The sequence below is a fragment of the Sphaerodactylus townsendi genome, linkage group LG02, assembly GCF_021028975.2.
Source record: "Sphaerodactylus townsendi isolate TG3544 linkage group LG02, MPM_Stown_v2.3, whole genome shotgun sequence".
NCBI lineage: Eukaryota > Metazoa > Chordata > Lepidosauria > Squamata > Sphaerodactylidae > Sphaerodactylus > Sphaerodactylus townsendi.
In genome coordinates this window covers 154,919,078-154,945,018 of record NC_059426.1, presented here as the reverse complement: position 1 = coordinate 154,945,018, position 25,941 = coordinate 154,919,078, and the positions used below count along the sequence as shown (strand labels likewise).

Below are 25,941 nucleotides of genomic sequence, written 5' to 3'. Positions count from 1 at the left end.
GGCTCCTTCCGCACATGCAGAATAATGCACTTTTAAACTGCTTTCAATGCTCTTTGACGCTGTGCGGAATAGCAAAATCCACTTGCAAACAGTTGTGAAAGTGGTTTGAAAACGCATTATTCTGCGTGTGCGGAAGGGGCCTAAGTTTCAAATCAGGACACCTCTCAATCCCAGCTTGGGATCCCCGGACTCTTTCTTTTGGCATCCCGCTCTCAGAAAAGACTTACTCCTCTTGAACACCTTGTGATTTAGAATATTCTTCTCAAAACCAATTAGCTATTTCTTTACATTTCATTAGCTGGACAGGAAAAAAACCCAGAAGGGTTTGAAAACTGGAATGCCAATAGTCAGAAAAGCCAGTGGGCCATGAACAGCATTCTTGACATATGCTGCAGTTTTTTGGGAGGTGGGGGGAGGAAGCATGAAGGGGCATTCAAACTACATTCCCTTCAGCTTCAAAAATTCACTCAAAAAGGCCAGGGAAATCTATGGTGTGATGCTTTATGTGAAACGAAGGGCCACAGATGGAAAGCAAAATAAGAAATGCGTGCGTTTCTGCAAATGCCTTATAGCACTATCCTAGGTTTAGTTGCTCCAGTCTAAGGCCACTGATTTCAATGAGTTCTGCATAAGATCGTACTGTTAGGCATGTACACAGGGATCTCTGGATCCCAACCAAATTCATAACTGCACGCCATCTTCAGAAAGAAATCATATAGTGTGGAACTGGTCCTCTCTGGCCATGCTGTCTGAATACTAGAAGTAGTGCTGCTTCATATATATTTGTATTCATACGAAGAAGCTTGTACTCATATATGGTGGTATTCAGAAAGCCCAGAGTAGGGTACGTGGGGCTCAGTTTTCTTATTCAGAAAATGATTCTGTTACCATGTCTGTCTGCCTTACCTTGCTTTCTGATCCGCCACCTTCGCCTCCAGTATGGTATCAACAACAGTTCAAGAACTTCAGGAAGGTGACCTATTACTGCATCTAACACCTGGTTACAGAAATGATGAATCACTCACATTTCCAATAGCTGTTTTAATATTCTCCTTAGTGTGTGACTCAGCTAACATTGACAGTCTTGCTCTCCATTCATTCATTCACACACACACACACACCACACACAAAATTTCCTCTAAAGAATTGCAGAGTTGGAAAAGTATCTTATCCCCCCATGCTGATGTGCTGGAAACCTTGTTAAATCACTCATTTCTATTTGTGGGGGGTTTGAAAGACAAATTCTGTAGCCATCCAAAGTGACTTGATCTGTTCACTGACTTCACTTGTATCTTTACTTCATAAAGCTAAGTGCAGTGGCTTCCTAACAATGGTTAATAACATTTTATTCCAGCATAAACTAGCATGGAACAGACCAGTGGAACTTAGTCTGCATCTTGGAGACAGCCTCTTTTGCAGTTCTCATCACCCAAAAAAGCCACATTTACCTCCATCCCTGGCAAGAGTCTGCTACTGCTGTAGGGCTCACAGTTTATCTGTCCCTCCAGCAGCAGTAATTTCATGGTGGGAGCCACCTGCCAGCAATAAGCCCCACCAGGCAAGGAATGCACAGTTCGTGTCACATTGGGGAACAGCGGTTGGAAGGGGTACAGACAGAACATAAGAACATAAGAACTAGCCTGCTGGATCAGACCAGAGTCCATCTAGTCCAGCATTCTGCTACTCGCAGTGGCCCACCAGGTGCCTTTGGGAGCTCACATGCAGGATGTGAAAGCAATGGCCTTCTGCTGCTGCTGCTCCTGAGCACCTGGTCTGCTAAGGCATTAGCAATGTCAAAGCCACACCTGTAACTCCTGAATGGCTGAGTAGCAATGGAATAGAGCCTACTTTTATTGTGTCTGAAGGATCTAATGCAAAAGCCTCAAATTGAAATAAAATGTGGTTAGTCTTAAAGCTGCCGCTGAGCTCCTGTTTATCTTTCGCACATGTAGAATAATGCAATTTATAACCACTTTCAATACACTTTAACAATTATTTGCAAGTGGATTTTTCTGATTTGCACAGTAAAATCCAGCTGCAAAGTGCATTGAAAGTGGATTGAAAGTGCATTATTCTGCATGTGCAAAAGTGCCCTATATTGCAACAGACCAACACTTTTTGGTTCTTCATATAAGACTTAACCTATATCTATCTAGGGGCGTACTCAGTGGTAGGGATTCAACAGGTTTGCACTACTTCGGTAGAACCGGTTGTTAAAATGATGCTTGTATACAACCAGTTGTTAAATTATTTGAATCCCACCACCAGAACCAGTTGTTAAATTATTTGAATCCCACCACTGGGCATACCGCCTACGGGGACATGGGGTAACCCATGTTCCCAGGTGCACATAGACCTGGGCGCCAGCACCAGCTCCAAGCGGAAGACCTGGATGCCGGCATTGGCTCCAAGCAGTAGACCTGGACGCCAGCCCAGGCTCCAGGTGGTAGACGTGGGCAATGGGCGGTAGACCTGGGTGCCTGTGGTGGTGGGGGGGGGGGAGGGCAGAGAATTTAGGTTTTTGTCTCCAGGCTCCATTTTTCCTAGATACGCCTCTGGATCTATCACTTCTTAAAGTTCCCCTTTCTCTCGAGTATATTTTGACATATTGGGAAATGAGAAGCATGTTTCTTTAATCGAGCTCTGGGTAGCCTAAACACTCCCAGTTCTTCCAACCTTTCTTCCCATCATGTGCTTCTACAGCCTCCCCTCAATAATACGAGCCCCGTGATTTCAGAACAGAAAACCAAACCTAGTACTCCAAATGAGTCCAGCACTAAACTAGTTTGTTTTGTAGCTTTTGCTATAGAAGAGAAAATCGGCATCTGTGCTTATTTAGACTATTTATTAAGTTATGGTTATTGGATATTTTTTGTAAATGATTTATTGGATATTTTTATTGGATATGGTTATTGGATATTTTTTGTATAATTATGCTGTTATGTGACATTTATTGATATTCTTTGCCAGGGGTACTGTTATGACTATTGTTATCTTGTTGTTTATACTATCACATTTCATGCTATTAAGCTATGTTTATTGATGTTTTTATTGGTGATGCTATGCTTATGGTATTTTCACCATGTGAAATGTTATGATTATTGTTATTTGCTGCTTATATTGCTGATGCTTATTGATGTTCTTTCTATTCTGTAACGATATGCCTATTGATGTTTTGTTGATTGACTATTGCCCACAATGTTTGTTGTTTATATTGTTGTTCGCCACCCTGAGCCCTACTTTGGAGGGTGGGGTATAAATTGAATAATAAAATGAAATGAACTGTGAACATCTAGACTGTACTGTGAAACGCTTTTGGATTGATCTCATCCAATCATTTATAACTTCAGGTTGTTGCTGAAAAACATGAGGTTACCCGTGTATGTGTAACAATTCATTCAGATACAATGTCACTGACCAAATAAGACTTCCTGGGGATGTCTTTAAAAAACTGCCTCCTCATTTTTTGTTCCGATAGCACGGACAAAAAAGGCATCAGAGGAGAAAGAGGCTTCCCTCCCACACCATTTCCTTCTCGGCCCAAGCTGAAAGCTTCCGCGCAGTTTGACAATTTTGTGGGTGCCTAGCCAGAGGCGTTGAAGTTGGGCCAAATCCGCACCCGTGCACAGGTAGTTTTTTCCGCCCGCCTCTCTATTGGTCTTTCTACCCCCCTTCCCACACTTTTTTTTACCTACGTTCCATTGCCTTCTTTCTATTTAGTATTTTGAGGTTGAAAGCTGCCTTCTTTCTACAAGTTCAGGGAAAAAACTGCCTGATGAACTATACTTCCCAGGAGACCTTGTGAGCCCCAAGGTCTCCTGGGAACTGTAGTTCCTCGGGCAGATTTTAGCCTGAACTGTAAATAGGCCGCTTTTTTCAGTCTCAAAAAGTACTAAAAAAAGTAAGTGTGGAAAGGGGGGCGGGGGGGTGTTCTGCGGGGGGGGCGCTATGGGGGGCTGTGGGGGTGTGGGGAAAAGGGAGAGAGGCCGGGGGCGATTTTCTGCCCCCCAGGCGTGCGCCCGGTGTACAACGCAACTCCCCGCCCCTTGGCACTCCGACACTGGTGCCTGCAGCTTTTTGCTTAAGCTTTTCCTGGGATGTCCTACTGATTCCGGCAATATATAGTTTCCCCTTTTTAAATTTTCGATGAGCTGTCTTTGAAGACACGCTGAAACAATTTCAGAATCCATGCCGGTTTTCATATCGCGTCTGCGTGTCTTCAAACTGTCATATCGTGTCTCCGTGTCTTTTTTAAAAAAATGTATTTATGATGTTTCAAATGTTATATTCTTTATTTTATTCCAAGCCACCTTGAGTCTTCCAGAAAAAGGCAGGATATAAATGTAATATAATATAATGAAATAAATAAATAAAGATAGATAGATCATAGACATTTTTTTTAAAGGAAGGTGGGGAACTATGTATTGCCGGAATTGGCAGGATTAGCTGAATCAAACCTTGTCCTTTTCAGGCTGAGAAAGTACCCAGCAGCAAAGCTTGCAGAGCAAACGTCCCAGGAAAGCCTTGAGCAAAAGTCTGCAGGCACCGAGAATCCCTGCAGCACTACAAAATGTCAGGCACAAGTGGTAGAGGAAACTGACAAGGGAGCTTTAATGGGAAAAATCAGACATCTCCTTAACTCCACACAGCAAGAGGGGAGGACCTGAAGACAACTTGCGGGGGAAAGGCTGGTAGTTCTGCATCCCCAATAGGACGGCTCGAGCAGAAATGAGGCATCCTGAGGACGACTTGGGAAAGAGCTGTGCAGAGTTCCTCCACAAGACACCTTTCCTCCCATCCTCAGGACGTCTTACTTGTGCTGTGCAGAATGAGCCATTGTCGCTGATCTTCAAGCAGGCTAACTATTCAGCTGTAATCAAAGGTGTTGAATTACACTGAACTCAAGTCTGACCTCTCCCCTCACCCCCTCCAGTTTGACACCACACCACAAATTACTCCTCTTTGTGTGTGGCTTGTCAAACTATTTTGTATTGTACCCCCTTGCTAGTTCATTTGGCTCTGCGGTTCTGTCTCTCTTGAGAAAGTGTGACATGGAGCTAAGTCAAACGTCTTCAGTCATCACTTGTAGTGACATCTTTACCAAACACCTACCTCATTCTTTATAACTAGGAACACGAAGCAAACAGGAATGATTCACCCCATCAAGTCTTTCATATTTTGGCTTGCTAGAATGTCATTTAGGATAACTGTAAATGATCTTAACACAAGCAACAAATACAGAACAATAGGCTATTACCTCTAGTGACTCATCCTGTAATAGGGCTACCAGTTCTTTATGTACTACATACACATCGGTATTTAAAAGCTTAGCAACCTGAAAGATAAAGAACCAACAAAGCACAGACATTAGTCCTTCTTCAACTAGTCATGTTTATTTTATAACAAGGCTTGAATAGCCCAAAGGAAACAAGGGTGCAGAACAGATCAAGTAATGCTAAGAATCAAACCACACAGGCTGTTAAGGAGGTTGTGACCTTTCCACACCTCTAGTATAGCTGCTGTGTTGCTAGAAGCACGCAAAGGGGTCATGCTGCCAACTCCACACCTCTGAGAATTGCGCTCTTGGGTTCTAGAACTGCATTTTGCAAAGTTTTTGTATTTCAGATTCCCTCTGAACATCTAGAAATGTTACAGTCTTGTGCCCCTGAACAGCTACACTAAAAAGAGTTCTGAGCAGACAGATTTTACAGTTTGGGACTTCCCAAACAAGGGACTGTTTCCAGCCTTACTTTGAAAACACATGAATACAAATACGTGCCTTAAGGTGTACAAATCTAACACAGGAATGGTAACATGTACCCTTCTGCTATTAAAGTTTCTTCTCCTTTAAACCACCTTGAAAAACTTGACCTGTCATGATTCTGTCTAAAGACTGTCTTAAATAATAGAATGATAAAAAAGAAAGCATTGTTAAAGGAGCTTTAAAATCAGTAGAAGTTTCAAAAAGAAGGGACACATTTTCTGCATTTTCCCATGTGCATCTGTCACAAGCTCTACATGGGTCTGCCCTGGAAGACAATTCAAAAACTTCCAGTGGTGCAAAGTACAGTGGCCCATCTGCTATCAGGCTCTTCCTGTTGGAAACACATTGCACTGATCTGGTTGCCTATTTTGTTCCAGGTTCAATTTCAGGTGCTGGCTTTTACCTTTGAAACCCTTGCTGAATTGCCCCTTTTAATACTATCAATATACGATTATGATGTATTGTATTTGATGTCATTAGCCTTGGGCTCTGTGGGAAGAAAGGAAGGGCACAGAAATAGCACTAACAAACGAACAAATGTGCCTAGAAGCTGCAACATGATATTAAAACTCAAGGGAGTCGTTTATATTCCTCCAAAGTTTATGCCGCAATGTCCCTGCAAGCAGAAAACGTTAGGAAGAAAGGCTTTGACCCAGTGACGTCTACTGTGAAAGTTTACAAGTCACAGGGGGACTGATAAAGGTGGTTGGCAGCTGTACTTTGCCAATGGCCAAACAACAGGGCTAGCTAATCTCGATTGTTTCACTCTAAAATGATTTAATTAGCACTCCAAACTGACCATTATCTATTCTAATTGGCACCCATCACAGCATTTAATCAGTATTCTGGAGAATAGACTAAGTATTCTCTTGCATCCTGCCAGCCTACCTCATACTGCCTCAAGACACATTTTTGAGAATAAATATTAGTCCATTGGCGCGCGCGCGCGTGCGTGTGTGTGTTGGATCCATGTGCATACCGCCACTTCGCATGTGGACCCTTCCTTTTGCCCCTGGAAATGCTGGCTGTTTCCTTCTTCACTGTTGCCTTCACTGGACTCTTCCTCTGCAAGACTGGTAACTATCACCCATTCCTGAAACCCCTCCCAACTCCCACCCTTAGTCAGCTCTGTAAGCCCTGTGTATATATGTTCACAGCTCAAAAATATATTTCTTGGTTTCTGTAATTTTATTAATAAAACTCCTGTTTATTGTCGTAACGGCCTTAAGAATTTTCCCACCTGAACAAACCCCGTACATCTAGGTTGTAGATCTCAGTTACCCCCTCTCACTAAGCTGTCTCCGTGGCTTATTCCCCCAATTAAAACTGGAGACTGCCTACTTCAAACAATACCATCAGGGGTCTACTATCATTCAATTGCATGTGTAGAACCTAACTTGGGCAGGCAGTAAGGATCTTGGTTGGACCAGAAACGACAGCCCCAAACATAAGACATGATCTTTGTGTCCTTTGTGTTGGGCTCTTCCATGAGTTCTTACACCAAGGAGGAAGGCAAATTCTATAGTTCCCCCTTGCTACTGAACCAGGTGATGCATTGTGCTCTGTGCCCAAGGATCCCACAATCCTCCAAAGAAGCTTTTTGGAAAGGGGAGGGCAGTATGCTATAGGGGGAATCTCTTACATAAACTCTTTCCCATCACATTTAACAGGATCTGACAGATCACTTGCCTTTCTCTATGAGGGGTGGACTAGAGACAATCTTATCTTACAATGGTATCAGTGCAAGAGCAAAATGTTTCTAGATCTCTAGATGAGAACATGTTTGTTAAGCGTTGTGGCTATTATCAAAACAGGCCAGAGGAATGTGAAGTAATCTGCATAACATTTTTAAAATGTAAAGTTCCTCCAGTGATATGGACATAGATTACTACAGTATAGAATAGCCAGTCTAAGATCAAGGAAGCAATTAAAAACAAAACAGCAATTAAGGCAATACACCAGAGATCTAATGGGTAATTTTTCACTCATAGAGAAAGTGGTTCAGATGAGAACTTAAAATTACTGTACGCTAACTGCCAATTACATTGCCAGGTCCTGTAGTTCTGAGGAAATTGCAAAGTATTCCATTCCCACCTCTTCCCCCTTCTGTGCCTAATTCCCTTTCCCCTTCCAACTTGACTTTCTCTGCCTCCAGTCCTGGACTTGCCTTCTGTGTAATGACAAGAAAGAGAGTCCTCTGGTCCAAAGTAAAATTCTAGTCAAAACGTACATTAGACTTGCTGTTATTCAATTATCTGCAATCCATCACCTTCCACTTCCAAGTCAACTTGAACCCTTTCACCTGGAAGCATTTCACATCAACAAAACTGAGGGATTTTGGAGTAGGGAGGCTCTTTGAAGACTTCAGGAAAGGTTGTAGCCGCCATCCCAGTCATATCAAATAGTTCATTGTCTACACCCAAGCCCTATGCTAAAGTTGCATTTGCTCCAATGCCTCAGGCAGAAATACTCACTTGAAGGACGTACAACAACCATAAAATAGAATAATGCTAGGAAAAGTTGAAGGCAGAAGGAAGAGAGGAAGACCCAGCGTGAGATACACTGACTCAATCAAGCCAAGGCTTTCAGTTTGCAAGACCTAAGCAAGGCTGTTAACGATAGGTTTTGGAGGTAATTAATTCACTGAGTCACCATAAGTTGGAAGTGACTTGAAGTACTTCATACACACACATCTCTCCCTCCCTCCCCCCTCAGAGAGTAATATCAGGATCAGTGAGCAGGAAAGGAATAGAAACAAGGAAGCACAAGGAAAGGAATAGAAACAAGGAAGCATCTAACTTTACTGGATTACAGTGGCGTTCCTGCCTAGGGACAGGGGGTACCCTATGTCCCCGGGCGCCCCCCATTTGGTCACGTGGGGGGGGCGCCAACATTTCAGGGTCGTTTGTGTGTTTTTGAATTTTTAAAGTGTTTTTTCACGTTCCGGCCTGCAGGGGGCGCAGTTTTAAGGCTATCGGCACCAAAATTTCAGGGTACCATCCAGAGACTGTCCTGATGATACCATCCAAATTTGGTGATGTTTGGTTTAGGGGAAGAAAAGTTATGGACCCCCAAATGGGGTGCCCTCATCCCCATTGTTTTCAATGGAAGCTAACCTGAGATGGGGGCTACCCATTTGAGGGACCATAACTTTGGTCCCCCTGAACCTAACTTCACCAAACTTGGGTGGAATCATAAGAATAGTTAACAGATGATACCCTGAAAACTTTGTGTCACTAGCTTTAAAAATACACCCCTTCCAGGCACCCCAAGAAATTTGCCCAAGATTCTTGGTTTTGCAGTGACTTTGCTCCATTGTAGCCAATGGGGAATTTCTGAGTGTGTAGGCAGGCTGCACATTTTTGAAGATAGAGGCACCAGACTTTCAGGGTGGCTCTAGGAGGGCCTCCTGGTAATAGCATCCCGGTTTGGAGACCTTTGCTTCTGGGGGTTCAATTTTATGGGCCCCCAAAAGGCTTATTTTGTTTCCCCGCTCCTGCACATGAAAGCCTGTGGGCTGAGTTCTCTCAGAACTCTCTCAACTCCCCCCCCCCACCCAGAAGCAAAGCTCACCAAGATTGGATACTATTACTCAAGGCCTCTTGGAGCCACCTTGAAAGTCTGGCGCCTCTATCTTCAAAAATGTGCAGCCTGCCTCAGAAATTCCTCATTAGCGACAATGGAGCAAAGTCACTGCAAAACAAAGAATCTTGGGCAAATTTCTTGGGGTGCCTGGAAGGGATGTATTTTTAAAGCTAGTGACACCAAAATTTCAGGGTATCATATGTTAACTATTCTTATGATGCCACCCAAGTTTGGTGAAGTTATGTTCAAAGGAACCAAAGTTATGGTCCCTCAAATGGGTAGCCCCCATCTCAGGTTAGCTCCCATTGAAAACAGTGGGGATGGGGGCATTCCATTTGGGCGTCCATAACTTTGCTACCCCTGAACCAAACATTGCCAAACTCGGGTGGTATCATCAGGGCAGTCTCTGGATGATGCCCTGAAATCATGGTGCCACTAGCTTTAAAAATGCGCTCCCTGCAGGCTGAAAAAACACCAAAAATACAACCCCCCAAACCCAAATACTTTGCATTCGCATTTGTTAATTTTGGGCAGGACATAATCGGACAATTTTTGTTTGAATGTGCCCAAATTTTGCCCAGATTCCAGCCAAATCTGCTATTTGTTTCATCTGAATCTCCACCCCTCAAAGTGATGCTGTTTCAGGGTGGGGGAGAATCCACCCCCAAACAGCATCACTTTCAATTTTGTTTTAACCGGGGACCCCAGATTCTCCCTTTAAGGTAGATTTAAAAGAAGAATCTGAGCTCCCTAGTTTAAACACCAATGAAAGTGGATTCCACTGGAGGTGTTTTGTGAGAAATGATGTGACATTTGTTTGGTAAATGTTTTGCTGGGGTGATTTGTGAGATGTACATGCTTAATACCCACTTGCACTGGCTTGGAGTTGTTTCTCAGGCTAACAACCTACCTCATAGGGTTGTTGTGATTAGGAAATTAGGAAAAGAGTTGGTGGGTAGAGAGCCATGTATGTTTTGATGGGAGTGGGAGGTGATTTGTGAGCTGGTACAAAAAATCATTGTTTGGTCATGGTGGGGGCGGGTGGCAGCCCATACACCGGGCCGGGGGAGGGGCGCCAAACTCAGGTTTTGTCCCCGGGCGCCAGTTTGCCTAGGTACGCCCCTGCTGGATTATGCCCAGTGTCCCTTTTAACAAGCCACGTGACAGTGTCTGGAATAATATAGGAGTGGATCCTATAATCTGCTAGCAAAAGGAGTTCACAAAAGCAAATCTTCCCCACTTCTTTTAGATGCCTCCTGCTCTCTACAAACAGCTTCTGCTAAAGGTTGGGGAACTGCTGAGAACAAAAGTATTCACAGCTCAAGGGTCTTCCATATGCTAGAGAAACTGGACCAAATAACTCCCCTTTGTGCAAGCAGAGTAAATCTCGGAGCTAAACCAAAAGTCGTGAATTTACCCAGTTCTCCCTTCTTATTGTAGCCGACGTTTTGTTCAGACTCCCTCTGGTGACAGATGGTAGCATCCAGTCTGTTAAATATAATGCAAGCTAGTATTGAAACGTACAATCTAGTACCTAGTACTTTAAGGGACAAAGAGACACACAGTTAAGTCCTATTAAAATTAATGGGGATTAATACTGAGCAACTGTGCAGGAGTGAATTAGTATCTTCAACTAGAATGGTTTATAATCCTGCAGTTAATGGGACACCCAGTTTAGAGAGAGCAAATTAAATATCTGAGCAATGACTTTAATTATATTGCTGGGAATGTACACCAACAAGGTGGGTGGGGGAGGTCCTTTTTCCATTGCTGCCTGAGACAACAGTAATTGTGAATAAAACCTGGTCCACAGAACATCTCTTAAAACCAATCCAAAGAGCATTTCCTCTAAATTGGGCACATATTCTTGGACATACTTCATAGAAGCCAATAGCCATCGTGTGTCTGACTGGCGCTTCAGGGTCATGGCAGAGACAGTAGAATGTAGAGTAGAGTTCCAAATTGAAGTTTTTTGGATCCACAAATACAATCATGGCCTAGGAACAGAAAACAGCACAGTTGTCAAAGCAAATTAGCACAATTAAATTTCATACTGGCAACTGCTTGTTTATATTAGTGACGCCACTAATATAGTCAGAGACCAGTGAACTGCCAACATTACAGGTTTCTATCTCCACTCTACCTAAATTTTAGTTTAATTCATTCTAGAAATGGCCCATGTTCAGTTTTGCTACAGGTTTCAGATGTTTTCATTTGTTTGTTTGTTTGTTTGTTTGTTTGTTTGTTTGCATCTTTACGTTACTGATAAATTTTGCATTGGTATAACAATGTACCCCCACCCACCCACAAAAAAACAAAACAAACAAACCCGGTCTTGATGTAATCAGATGTATGAATGTTATCAAGATTCTTTCTGCTAAAATAGAGGGAGGGAAGCATCCCACTAAAATCTGCTAAAATAGAGGGAGGGAAGCATTCCTTTTATCAACCTCCACACTTCATATCCTAGAGTCCATGGGAGTACATTTCCCTGGTCAAAGATGACTACAAAAAGTAATGGCCAGGAAATGAAACTATATGCTCAGCCAATGTCGTAATGCAAATAATATAACTACCATCTAAGGAAGCAATTGTTTCAAGGTAGATTCCTTGGTCATGGAGTGGAGTGATCCGTATATGGCAAGTAGTTCTTCCCATGTGCTTGTAATGTAGCCCCAAACTAGATATTATATGCAACTCTAATGGAGACTTCAAGTCAGGAGCTGCAAGTTCCCTATTTGAAGGCAGTTCTGAAGCACTGCAGGGTCTGATTTGGATACAGACTGTGGTTCAGGGGAAGAAGGGGTTTCAGCCTTCCTCCTGTGCCATTTTCCCAACCTAAATGGGCATAGAGAGACATTATTTGCTCCATTCGGGGCTCCAGGTGCAATGAATACGAATAACTGCATGTGCAGCTCCCCACCCCTCGGCAAATAACTTCCCAAGGATGTTGCACATCAGGAAAACAATGCGAGGTGGTGTTTGTCCCTGGAGTTCCTCCTTCCCCTGATCCACAATTCCAATCTATTGGACTCTGCATGGCTTCAAAATTGAATTCCCACAGAAAAAACACCACCACCACAGCTGTTGTCCAGCTGCAGGTCCCCTTGGTGATAACATGTGACATGTAGCATCTTGTTCGGCTCAGAGTGACAGGCTCTTGCCAGTTCATATAGGGCAAGCAATGATTAGAGCAATGAACAGGGCAGTGGCAGCCATCGCTCTGCCTTTCAAAACTATTCTGTGACTCCCGCAACACCAGTTTTAAAAGTCAGAGCTGCAGCCTGGCTAGCTTCACAGCCGTTGTTCAAGTGTGATTTAGGGGTATCACATCTCTTTAAAACCAGAAGAGGCAGCTAGAGTTTTCAGAGAGACAAAAGATCTCCTGGTGCTTATTCTGGCCTAAAGTTTTACAAGAATGCACTGCGCACAGGTTGCAAATGCATCTGCGGAAAAACACCCTTACTCACTGGTAAATTGTATGCACAGTTCTTCCTCACTGAGATGTACTTCTTTTCTTGCTCCAGGGTCTGGAGTTGTACCTGGTTGTCACTGTGTCCATTTTCCTGCTCTAATCCCAGCGTGCACAGCTTCTTATAGAATTCCAAAAATCGCAAGTGCTGCTCTGGTGTAAATATTCCTTCAGAGCAAAGAAAGTACTTGTTTAATATTTCACTTTCATACAATACAGAAAAAAAGGTGTTTCAAGGCAGCCTGAATGAGGCAGTAGAGACACTGGGTAGACCTGAACTATCAACCTCTGTGTTCAAGCCCCACTCAGCCATGAAGATCACTTGGTGATTTTCGGCAAGTTACCCCTTTGGCCTAGTCTACCTCAAGGAGTTAGTTATGAGATGATGGCTCAGTAGTAAAGCACTTGTGCATGCAAAAGGCCCTGAGATATCTCTCGGGCCGGGGATCAACAAGAGGTTCCCCTCCAAGAAACGGAGGAGCCTTTGAGGGCAATATTGGGAGAGCAGATAACATTACTGAGCTAGATGGAACAAGGATTTGATTATGTAAGGACGTGGGTTAAGTCCTAGTTCCAGAAAGCAGTTTAGCTGGCTCATCTGTTGTCATGTGATAGCTTCATGGGAAGAGTTTGCCTGACAATGTGAAGAAGCAGTTCTTAAGGAACCAAGGATTATTTCAGCAAATACACTTGGTTTTGCAATGCATCTCTTGAAAATGCAAAGGCTGCAACCCAGCCAGGCCCTTCAGACATTCATAAAGCCTTGCTCACTTACACTGTGGGGCTTTTCACTCCAATCAGCAGTTCTCCATGCCATCCTGCAGGTAACTTCCTCAAAACATAAAGGAAACACCCACTCAACTTCTGGTCACATATTTCTCCGGAGAGTGGTCGTGGGGTTCGCTTGCACCAGAGTCTAAAGGCAGGGGTGGCCAACCTATGGTGCTCCAGATGTTCATGGACTTCAATTCCCATCAGCCCCTGCCAGTATGGCCAATTGTAGTCCATTAACATCTGGAGTGCCATAGGTTGGCCACCCCTGATTAGGGTTTTTACATAGTGGAGAATATTTGGTTTTTATAGTGTTGCCGATGGTCTTTTCTACAATGTGGACATGTGTCTGAAGATGCCAGCCATAAATACAGGCAAAATGTTAGGAGCAAAAACTCTCGATTCACATCCACAAAGACTGAAAAACCCACAGTAGCCACTTGATTCCAGCCACGGAAGCCTTCGACAATTCATTACTCTACTTTGTTTAACTGATTTAGGATAAGTTTGCTGGATATTTTCTCTTTCTTTCTGCTGTGATTCCCTGATAATAAGTCAGGGTCTTATATTAATTTTTGCTACAAAGGTGTTAGGGCTTATTTTCAGGGCTTATTTTTTTCCATGATTTTGCGCCCTCCACGTGACCAGATCAGCTGTGCCGTGGAATCTGTAACTAGGGCTTATTTTTGGAGTAGGGCTTATATTTCAAGCATCCTCCAAAAAATCCTGAAAAATCATGTTAGGGCTTATTTTCAGGATAGGTCTTATTTTTGGGGAAACAAAGTAATGCTATTATTATGCACCCTGAGCTTCAGAGATAATGTGAACTAAAAATGTGAATGAATGAATGAATCTATTTCACATTTTTGCGCCGGGGGGGGGGGGGCGGTGATAGCTAATCTAATCATTTTAATCATATCTGACTCTCATCCTGATCAGGTTGACTTGGAGCACCTCCACTTCCATAGAATGTGTATTTAGGATTGAAGAATTCAGAAAATTCTAAACCAAACATAAAAAAACAACAAAAGCATTAAAGACCTCTCCAGCATACCATATAGTCCATTACAAAGCTTCCCTAAATGGAAAGATAACGAAACCAGAATAGATTCATCGGCTTTGAACGATTTTTCACAGAATGATTTCACTAATGGAAGGACAGTTTGACTTCTATCATCTGAAAAACAGAAAAGGGCACAAAGGTCACATGCTGCCTTCTTGGATGCGAGGATGAGCATATTAAAACTGAATGTCACGGCGACTGCCGGAAGAAGCACTATGACCTACAGCAATTCTGGGTCTAAAACATACCTGCATCAAACATTTCCAGTAGATTTACCAGAGTCTCAAAAGCTGCAAGACGTACGCTGCTGCCTTCATCTCTTGCTAGTTCTACCAGCTCAGGAAGCACGACATTTTTAGTCAGTTCTGTCCTATCAAAGAAAAACAATTAAAACATTTAGAAAAGGCCACTTGGGTTGGATCCAGAAATGTGTGAGCAGATACACAAACTCACTCATGGAAGCAATAACTCCAGATACACTGAAATATAGTCCAAAGAACCAATCACTTGCATAATGTCTTGCACAATGTCTCGCCCAAATAGAAATGTAAATGGCTTAGTGCAAGCTGCCAGCATGGTCTTGGTACATTTCTATTTATACAAGGGCTCTAACGCACAAGGAAATATTCTGCTACTGTTCCATTCCATCATCACCTTTGTGTTCCTCCACCACAAGACACCTTCTGCTGTCATAAGACATACTGATGGAATGCACCCTCTCTCAATTAATTATATATTACATTCCATTATAATGCATACAACTCTCTCTTTGCAGCTACTCCAAAATAACACAATAATTGCTGTCAGCACACCGCCTTGAACAAACACGGCGGAATGTGAAACTTTCAAGCTGTTTGCAAAGCTAGCAGTGCAATCCTATGCAGAGGTCCTCCATCGAAAGCAATGTCCTTGGGCTGGAGTAACTCTGCATAGCACAGCACTGAAAAGTCCTCTAATGCAGCCCACCGATTGGTGAAGTGACAGAGAAGCCATGAAAGTGCTTCAGGAAACAACAAGAATGTAACCTAAGCCTGGGGGGAGGGGGAGAAGACCAGTGGTTGGAGGTCAATGAGGAAATAAGAAAAGAATATGACCATGAGTATGTTCACTTGCGGGATGTGGAATGGTATAGCAATGGCATAGTGGTTAATCTGGAGGAACCGGGTTTGATTCCCTGCTCTGCCACTTAAGCTGTGGAGGCTTATCTGGGGAATTCAGATTAGCCTGTGCACTCCAACACATGCCAGCTGGGTGACCTTGGGCTAGTCACAGCTCTACAGAGCTCTCTCAGCCCCACCTACCTCACAGGGTGTTTGTTGTTGGGGGGGGAAGGGAAATGAGTTTGTAAGCCCCTTTAAGTCTCCTACAGGAGAGAAAGGGGGATATAAATCCAACTCTCCCCCTCCCCCTCTTCTTTTTCTCCTTCTTCTTCTAGTATAACCCAATCTTGTCAGATCTTGGAAGCTAAGCAGGGCTGGTATTTGGAAGAGAGACTACCAAAGAAGACTTTGCAAAGGAAAGGAATGGCAGACCACCTCTGCTTCTCACTTGCCTTGAAAGTCCTATGCTGGGGTCACCGTAACTTGGTTGCAACATGCTCACTCTCCAAATAAACACACAGGAAGATAAAAAGACAAGGAAACTAAAACAGAATTGGCGGGATTCTTAAACAAGCATCTTAGAACGGTAAATCTTTGACCGGGGCAAGGAGGGAGATCTACATCCTCATCAAACATCATCTTCCAATACAAATAACTTACATTCTACTTAACTTGCACTAACAATATCTACAAGCTCTCTCCACTCACATCTTGCATGATGAAGGGTGTTGAGATTGCCAAAGTTGTATTTTAAGTGAAGTGGAAAAGCACAAAAACCAGAGAACAACACACTTCCAATTCCTGTTCCATTTCCATGCATACGTCACATTCGATGAGTTGCAACAGCTTCATAAAGATGACACATATGGCACCCAAACACATGATTTAATGCAGCAAACTCTGACAGCTGCCATTTTTTAGTGTTAATCTTACTGATGGTTTACATTCAGACAAAGAGAAAACAGGACCATGCTTCTAAACTGCCTATGCCTTCTAGTCATTCAATCACACCCCATCCATTTTGCCCAAATGTTTACTTAAGCACACCCCCTAAATAAAAAAGTTAGAGGGGGGGGGGGGAAGGAAACAAACAGCCACTCTACTACTATTAAAAATGTCAATTAATCGGTGGGAGAAAGCAGCAAGGAAGGATCATAGCAGATGCACCGATCATAGCAGATGCACCGCAGTTCAAAAAGGGAAACAACATGGACAATAATGTCAGAAGTGGGCAAGGGGCAAATTAAAAGGTTTGAAAAGACACCCATACATTTTGCCAGAAAACTGCATGAGTCAACACAAGCAACCAGAACAACGATTTTAAAAAACCCACAACTGACTAGGGTTAGTCAAGACTAGACCTGAAGTTCAAGACAGGCAGCTAAATGGCCATGAATTTGGAGACGACAGAAATAAGGAAGCTAAGAAGAAGAGGAGGAGGAGGCTAAAAGAGAGTTTTAAAGAGAAGAAGGATCTGGATGTAGTGGACAGAAGAGGGGAGAAAGCTCTGAGGAAGATGGTCAAACTAACAGCCTAGTACAGCTTTGCTAAGATTCCAGTTTTCAGCTGAAAGCAAACCCGAGGCTACATACTTCTGAAAAGGTCTAGTATGGCACAGTATGGGCGGGGGGGGGGGGGGGATGGCTGAACAGGAAATAATTAAGCAGCCCCTCCACTGTCACTAACATTTCTCTACTGAAATGCAAAGCTTCATTGCGGGGGAGGGGCACATGTAATAGCAAACAATGTGAAATTTAGCCTGTAGCATATTCAAGTTAGGAAGAGATAGAGATGGAACTGCAAATCAATGAGGTAATGGTGGCAAAGGGGCAGGTTGTCAGGGGAGACAGATGCCCCTTCTGCACATGCAGAATAAAGGACTTTCCATGCACTTTCAATCCACTTTGCAGCTGGATTTTACTGTGCGGAATAATAAAAATCCAGTTGCAAACAATTGTGAAAGTGGATTGAAAGTCCTTTATTCTGCATGTCTGGAAGAGGCCAGAGAAAGGATATCACAGAAATGGCAATGGGGAGGTCGCTGGATGAGGAAAACAGTCTACATTTAAAGATGCATGATGTATGTCTTTTCCGAACACCTGCTACCTGAGACCCTTTCCAAATGGCGATTCTGGGCATTGAACATGGAGCCTTCAGCCCGTCACAGCCTCTCCCAGCCCTGGTGATACAGAGTATGTGCTACTCTAAACCATCACCATCTGACATACAGTGTAGCTGTCAACTATAATGTGCAATAGTACTTCTTCTAGTCATAGGTTAACATCACAATTCCTTGGGACTATCTATAAAAAAATGTTCATTCAAATTGTGCTCACCCTATTCCTTGAGCTATGTGTTCTAGTTGCCGACACATACAGGAACGGACTTCATATTCTACATCCTGGCAGAGAGATTTTACCAGCGGGAGAATTTCTCTTTTGACACTAAATAGACAATTTAAAAAATAAATAAATTAATGGACAGAAAAACTAATCCTCTTTTAGCTGACACGTTCATTTCCAAATACGTTAAAGTAAACTGTGATTGTCACGAAGTACCTCACAGTTTTACCGTCTTTCCGTAAGTAAGTCACATTCATGGACAATGCTACAATCATTCTGATTTAAACTACGAAACAACACTTTAGGAGTCTTCTTATCTTTTAAAATTGTCATGTAAACATAGTTCATCCACACTAAAAACTTAGGCTTGATCTGAATTTCATCCTGGAAGCAGTAATTCCAAAGGCCTCATGCCAAATTACCAGGTTAGGTTCAGCCAGCTTTTTCATCCAGTCTCACCCAGTTCTCCTCCTCACCATAGTCCCGATCTACATGGGGTCAGGACTGCTGACTTCAGGGTAGGAAGTTCCTACAGATTTGGGGATAGGGCCTGGAAAGAGTGGAATTTGGGGAGGGGAGGGGCCTCAGCAGGATATGATGCCATATAGTCCCTCCTCCAGGATAACTGATCCTTGCCTGGAAATCAGTTGTAATTCTGGGAGAGTTCCATGCCCTACTTGGAGGTTGGCAATCTTGAAAGGTGACCCTATATCCCAAATGCAGGTACCATAATCCTCAGAAAAACTGTTTTTGGTGGTCACTGGGGACCACTCCTTCATTTTCATCAATAGAAATACTGGTTGGATTCAACCTCTATCTAGTTTTTTCTTTAACTCACATAAACAAAGGATTTAAATGGAACTGAATTAGTCAAAGAAGGGCACCAGTTTAGGACTAACAGGCCCAGATCACTAGCTGACTTACACGAGAATCTGAATGACATTCTTATTTCTCACAAACAACAAGGTATACATAAATTGACTTTAGACCAGAGGCATAGCTCCAAGGGGACTGGGGGGCGACGCACCGGGGGCGCGCCCCTGTGGGGCTGTGGTGAAGGCGTTCTGGGGCGGGGGTGTTCCGGGGCAGAGGACACACTGGTGCACCAGCACTTTCCCCCCTTGCTATGCCTCTGCTTTAAACTTTTGCTGGAGACACCCGCCTGGTCATTCAGATCTCATTCATCTGCTTGACTCCCGTCCTTAGCCATAAAATTCTTGTGACACAATTCTTAATCAACAAATGAAATTATGAACTGTCTTGTTCCTGTAGATTGTAAGAACATTCTTTCCTTTTTTTGTGAAGATATTGTTAACACCAGTTCTTTAATATCTAATAATGAAATTCGGTTGAAACGAAAAAAAAAATTCCCCATATATATGGAAACACAACCCTTAATGGCTTGGTGATGACTCCCAAAAAGGGGGGGGGGGCTTAATGGAAACCACTAATTTACAAGTTAATACCAGTGGTATAACAACTTGAAATGTTTTTGTTCAGGAAAGACAGATCTGCTCCAGGATCCATTTACTCATAAGAACTCCTCTGAATGGTGAAGGTTTATGCAAGGGCTGAACGAAATATAAGAAACACATTCACCTCACAAAATAAGAGTTTCAACAAAAGCTACTCACTCACCTTGTCTTCTTCTCCCCTGCTGCCCGATCACAGTCGTGGTAGTGGTGGTGACCATGCCCCAAGCCACTACTCATCTGTGCCCCAGAAGAGTCCATTGGATACTCACCGTGAAGGGCTTTTCTACTGGAGGGAAGGGAAGACATCTTGCTGGAGAGATATGCTCATCATTGCTTGCAGGGAGGCAGGGACCAATCAAAATCTTTTAACTCAACTTCCTGTCGTGGTCCTCAGGGGCGGAGCCCCTCAGTACACAATCTGTCATCGTAGTAGAACTGAGGACCACCTAAACTATTAGCTCCACATAAAACCACATAACATTATAACATAACTGAACATGAACTGAATAACAGCAACGACTCAGTCACACCCCTTTTTACTCTCTTAATTCTTGGACTGATAAGTGAAGTAGCATCATCGGAGGATGATAGAAACCAGGGAGGGGCCAAGATGTCTTCCCTTCCCTCCAGTAGAAAAGCCCTTCACGGTGAGTATCCAATGGACTCTTCTACTGGGGAAGACTTATCTTTGCTGGGGACCTCCTTGCTAAGCAGTCAATCCCTTTAATAGGGTGGAGTCTCCAATCAATCTCCGGATGATGGCTTTCCCAGAACTCTCCTGCCAAAAGCCACCTCCGTGGCCGCTATGGAGTTTAGTCTGTAGTGTCTAACAAATGATGACATTGATGACCATGTCGCTAAGCTTTGCAGATTTCCTCTCCACTGAAGGCGTGGTTCCTAAAAGCTGCGCTTTGAGTCGCTCGCTCCTCTGATTGAGTGAGCGCGTGACCCCTAGGGGGGCAGTGGGAGGCTGCTGGCCTTATAAGCCTCTCTATGATGAGGTAAACTTTTAGCGTCGAGCTCACCGCTGCCTTAGACATAGGAAGACCCATCTTTGGTGGCTGAATATTAACGTAACAAAGGTTTCCTTGGATTTTCTCAGCTCCTCTCTGTCCTAATGAGAGAGAAAAGCTTTCAAGGCTCCTTCTGACATCCAATGTGTGCCACACAACTTCTTTTGCAGGTGTTTCTTAGGATTTGGCATGAAGTTCGGTAAGGTAATTCCTCTTGCTGTCCGGTGGAAAACACTGTTTAACCTTCCGGGATGAAGAGCTGGATCTGTTACTCAATGTCACTCTATCTTTTGAGAAGGTGCACAGTCTGGGGTTCGGCTGGAGATGCAGCGTGCAGCTCAGAGACCCGCCTTTTAGCTGATGTTATGGCAATCAAGAATAAGGCGCCTTCATCCTAACCCACCTTAGATGTTACCCGATTGTATGCGGGTTCAAATGGAAGTGCTTTGTTAGTGCCGTCAGCTAGACGGATTTATTGCAGCTTCCATGAAGGGAATCTATGGATGGTGGGGGGTTGCGACAGTTTAACCCCCCTTTAAAAGTTCATGACATCCCTGTGTTTGGGCGATGGGAGAATCCATCGGATGGGGAGGGAGCATACGTGGCTATAGCAGCTAAGTTGTCTTTTAAAGGGTGGTACTCGCGAGGAGGCCTATATCGAATCCCTCTTCTGTAAGAACTCTAATATATCTTGCAGTGATGGTGGATTCTGGATCTGCACTCGCGATGACAGTTGCAATTCACCTTACCGTAAAGCTTTGCATGATGCGTTATATATATTGATGGTGGACCTTTTACGTGCAGCTTTTAATATTGTGTTAGTCACTTTTGTGGAGAAGCCTCTTGTAATTAGGTGTCTCCTTTCACAAGCCACGCGGTCATACTGAGCCATTCTGGGTTGGGAAAGTAGATGGGGCCTTGTGAAAGGAGATCCGGGGCCGGGTTCAGTCGCAGAAGCGATTGCTAGCAGATGCATTTCTTGTATTGTGTGGATGAACCACGGCCTCCTTTGGCTGCAGCGGTAGCGCATACACCAGTGCATTACTGTTTGCTACTTTTCCTGTTTTATTTTTCTTAAGAGCCGCGCTATCACTGGAAACGGAGGGAATGCATAAAGGATCCCCGGAGGCCAGGGGGCGGTCAGTGCATCCGTGTCTATTGCTCTGGGGTCGTAGAACCTGGTCATGAACCTCTCTGTCTGGGCGTTGTTGGGTGATGCAAACAAGTCCACTGTTGCAAGACAACCCATCACTCTGGTGGGATTTGCTGGAACACCTCTCGGATCAAGACGCATACATTCGCCTTCCTGGATCTGCTGCCTGCTGAGCCAGTCTGCCTTTTTGTTTTGTACTCCTTTTATGTGCTGGGCTTCCAGTGACCGAAGGTGCTTCTCTGCCCACTGGAGGATTTCGGACACTTCCTGATGTAATCTTGGGGATCTTGAGCCTCCTTGATTGTTTATGTACATTTTTGCAGATATATCGTCCGTTCTCACAATCACGTGTTGATCTCTGACCTGCGGCAGGAAGTGTTCCAGTGCCAGATGGACTGCCCGCGTTTCGAGGACGTTTATCGGCAGTCTGGTCTCCTGGGGCGACCAAGTTTCCTGAACGAATAGGCGATCTAGTGTGGCTCCCCATCCTGAAAGACTGGCGTCTGTGAATATTTGTGGTCTGTGGTCGTGCAGAAACTTCTTTCCCTTTGAAAGGTTGCTGGGCTGTGTCCACCAGCATAGGCTGCTCTTGACTGAGTCTGGCATATTCACTTTCTTGTCTCTTTTTTGGATTATGTTTCTTTGATATCTTCTCAGAAATAATTGTAGTGGCCTGGCATGAAACCCACAGCCCCACTGGGATGATGGAATCCTTCATCACGAGGAGATGAATAGGGCCCAGAAGACTTTGCGAGGCTGGAGTAGCGAGTGCTGTGTCAATCGCTGCATCTCTTTTGCTGCGCTTGCTTATCGAATCTTTGTAATTTTGTCTTTTGGGATGAAGAGGGCGTCCTTGTTGGTGTCTATAAGTGCACCTAAGTGATTTAATCGTGGCGCTGGTGTAAGTGAGCTTTTTTCTTTGTTTATTAGGAATCCGTGACTCTGTAGAACTTTTTGTACCTCTTCCACATCCCTCATCCCCTGACTGTGCATGACCTGGACCGTATTAAGATAGTCAGTCTAAATAGGGATATATATTATGTATCCCCCGTTCTCTGAGGAGAGAATGATGGGTGCCATCAAAACTTTTGAGAACGTTCGCGGGGCTGTGGCCAGACCAAATGGAAGCGTTCTGTATTGCCAGTGTTTTTGTCCCACTGCAAATCTGAGGAGGCGCCTGTGCACTGGATGAACTAAGATGTGAAGGTAAGCTTCCTTCAGATCCAGTGAGGAGAGGAAGTCCCCGTGGCTTATGGCCAGGGAGATGGATTTTAATGTTTCCATCTTGAACTTTGGCACTTTTACAAATTCTGTTGAGAAATACCTGAGGTTCGAAAGTACTGCCTTTCCGAGCAGTCCCCCGATTTTTTTTTAGGGGACCGTAAATAGGATCGCGAATAAACACCTGAGAACCTCCTCCTGGTCTCGGGGGACTTCCTCCACTGCCTGGATCAACAGCCAAGTGCTCTATTGCTTCTAAGATCTATGCCTGGCCTTTACTGGGTTTCTGGAGATCGGGGACGGAACAAAATGGTGCCTGGGCATTTTTAATAGCTCTATTGTGTACCCGTTTCTTATTACATCCAGTACCCATCTGTCCGTGTGGTCGCCCTGCCACTGATGCTGGAATGTGGCCAGGCGACCCCCCACTGGGGGGTCCGCACCGTCATTGCTTGTTACGGTCGGTTTTGAAGTTTTTTCCTTGTTTGTTAAATGGCCGGAAATTTTGCTTGTTCCGAAAGGAACTTTGATTTTGCCAGGTAGGGCGTGAACCTTCCTTAGGGAATCTAGCCATGGTTTTCTTCGTTCTAAAGGTGGTTCTGCTGAACGTCTTTCTTTTTGTCTTTTGTTTCTACCAACTACCTGTTCTGAATTGCTTTCCAAATAATGCCCCTCCGTGGTAGGTTAGTAGGCTGCTACCTACGTGTTTCGAGAGAGTGTCTGCGTCGCTGCCAGGGACGAGGATCCAGGTGCATTCCGTCTTTGGCCACCATGTTGGAGGCCATGCGGGTCCTGGCTGCTAAGGTGATGGCGTCCCATTGTGGCATCTGCAATGGGCGTCGTTGGCTATAAGTGGGACTCTCTCCACCCCCTCCCTCAGGGGCTGGTCTGCTCTGCCAAGTTTCCCCTGCTGGGAGCCCCTCCTCTAAAAATCATGGGCTTTAAGCCACCTCCATGGCTGCTCTGGACACACCGTGGAGAGCTGGGGTGAGTGTTTCGCAATTTGTGCAGCCAGCCAGTCATGAGGATCTCATTAGTGCAGCTTCTGACCTGGCGGTCTAGAGGATCCTTTGATGGAGCCTTCTCCCTCCTTAGCTACAAGCCCCCCTGAGTGCAGAATTGCCACTGGTGAGTCCACTGGAGGGTTCTGTAGTATGGAATGAAAGGTGGTAGGCAGCAGGTTTGTCTTTTTGAAGGTGGGAGGAAGGCCCTTCCTGCCAGCCGGGTTGAGCCACTCCCTCTTAATTCTCTTAACAAAGTAATCCGGGACTGGGAAGAATTTTTCTTTTCCTGAGTCCTCTGGGAAATAGTGTCCTTTTACCTTTGGAATTCCCTTAATTGTTTTGGAGGAATCTTCCCCCACGGGGTTATCTGGCTCTGTAGCGTCAGGCTTATCGTGGGAGGTCCAATGCTGATATGGTTTTTGAAATCAGCATTTTTAAACAATTTGGTGGACTGTTCAGAGACCTCCTCAAGGGAGTCTTCTGTCTCTGAAAATCTCTCATTTTCCTCATTATCTGCGTCATCCGACCCTTCCTCTTCCTCTGGGAAGGAAATGGGGTCTCTTGAGCGCCGCCCCCCCCCCCCCGGTTAAGCTGGGGCGGAATGGTTCTGTTCTGGGATTGGGTGCATTGATTTTGCAACCTCTCTCCCTGTCGTGGCATTTCTGCTTGGCGTTCTCTGGCAGTTAAAACCTTTTCTATTTCTGCCCGCAGTAGCTCCGCAAAAGCAGCAGGGGGAGCTGACTGCCAATTTGCCAAGGCTAAATTGGCGGGAACCTGATCTTCCCCCGCGGGGGCTGCTGAGTTGGAGCTGGTAGTTGCTCCGTTTCCCGCCATTTGTTGCGGCTCGGCCCCTCCCCCCGTGTCTGAACTGGGGCCCGGGACTTGCCTGTTGGATCGGTCGACGTTGCGCTCTGCCGGAGCCGGAGGGACGTTAAGCTGAAGTTGAGGGCTGCATCCAACGCACCGAAAGTGTTCCCGCTGGCCCGCTGGAAGGGTCGTGAAGTGCTTTCGGCATGAGAGCTGGCCGATTACAGCTGCGCCCTTGGGAGGCGCGCGGCTCCCATGCGGCTTCTCTGCGGTTTTTTCCTTTTTCTTTTTCTTGGGCGCGGGAGGTCCCTCCTCGCGCCCTTCTGCGATTGCTGTTAGAGGCGTGCGTTGGACTCCGCTCGGGAGAAAAACGCTCCGTCTGTTTCTTCTTTCCTTTTGCGCCCCTCGTGCCTTCTGCTGACGAGCGGGCGAAGGACTCCCTCGGGGGAGTGAAGGACCCTGAGGCCATAGTCTCTGTCGAGTGTACTCTTGTGCTCGTTCGGAAGCTTTTTTCTGCACAAAGTGCGGCTACACAAGCACCCAAACGACAGACAGACACACAACGTACACTCACAACACAGATAGACAATCACACACAGGTGAGGCGAGTGGAGCCTAGCTAATCACGCTGCGCACCCTGCAGAGGCAGGAACAATACTGAGGGGCTCCGCCCCTGAGGACCACGACAGGAAGTTGAGTTAAAAGATTTTGATTGGTCCCTGCCTCCCTGCAAGCAATGATGAGCATATCTCTCCAGCAAGATGTCTTCCCCCCCCAGTAGAAGGGGGAGAATCCACCACCTTCATTCTGATTTAACTTTGTGACAATGTCACAGAGCTAAATTAGATGAGCTATGCAGCATTTGTTATGACGCCACATCAGTCAAAAGGGCAGCGTTAGGTGCCCATAGATTGAATTGCCTTTGTAATCTCCTCAGGCAGCCAAAACTTATAGGATATGTGGTGCTGCCTCCCAGTCAAACCAGAATGAAGTCAATGTTTCCTGCCTTCACTCTGGCACAGAGGAAGGAAAATAATGAGATTGGACAGAGGCAGGGAATATAATTGCCGGTACTGTGATCACTAAAATGGGCAGATGCAGTATACCTATTGGCAGCCCTCTCTCCCAGAATTCCCCAAAAGGGTAGTTCTTTGCTGATGGCAAAAGAAGG

The 25,941-nt window shown here is 44.8% G+C and overlaps 1 protein-coding gene across 1 annotated transcript in view; it reads right to left on the bottom strand.

The window, feature by feature from the left end:
* The window catches only part of PPP4R4 (protein phosphatase 4 regulatory subunit 4), a 126,601-nt gene that overhangs the window by 23,250 nt on the left and 77,410 nt on the right, over positions 1-25,941 (bottom strand). The window contains 8 exon segments of the mRNA XM_048485497.1: positions 907-948; positions 950-997; positions 5,258-5,335; positions 11,227-11,346; positions 12,820-12,989; positions 14,647-14,769; positions 14,904-15,025; positions 18,092-18,199. Coding sequence (XP_048341454.1) covers positions 907-948; positions 950-997; positions 5,258-5,335; positions 11,227-11,346; positions 12,820-12,989; positions 14,647-14,769; positions 14,904-15,025; positions 18,092-18,199 — 811 coding nt within the window.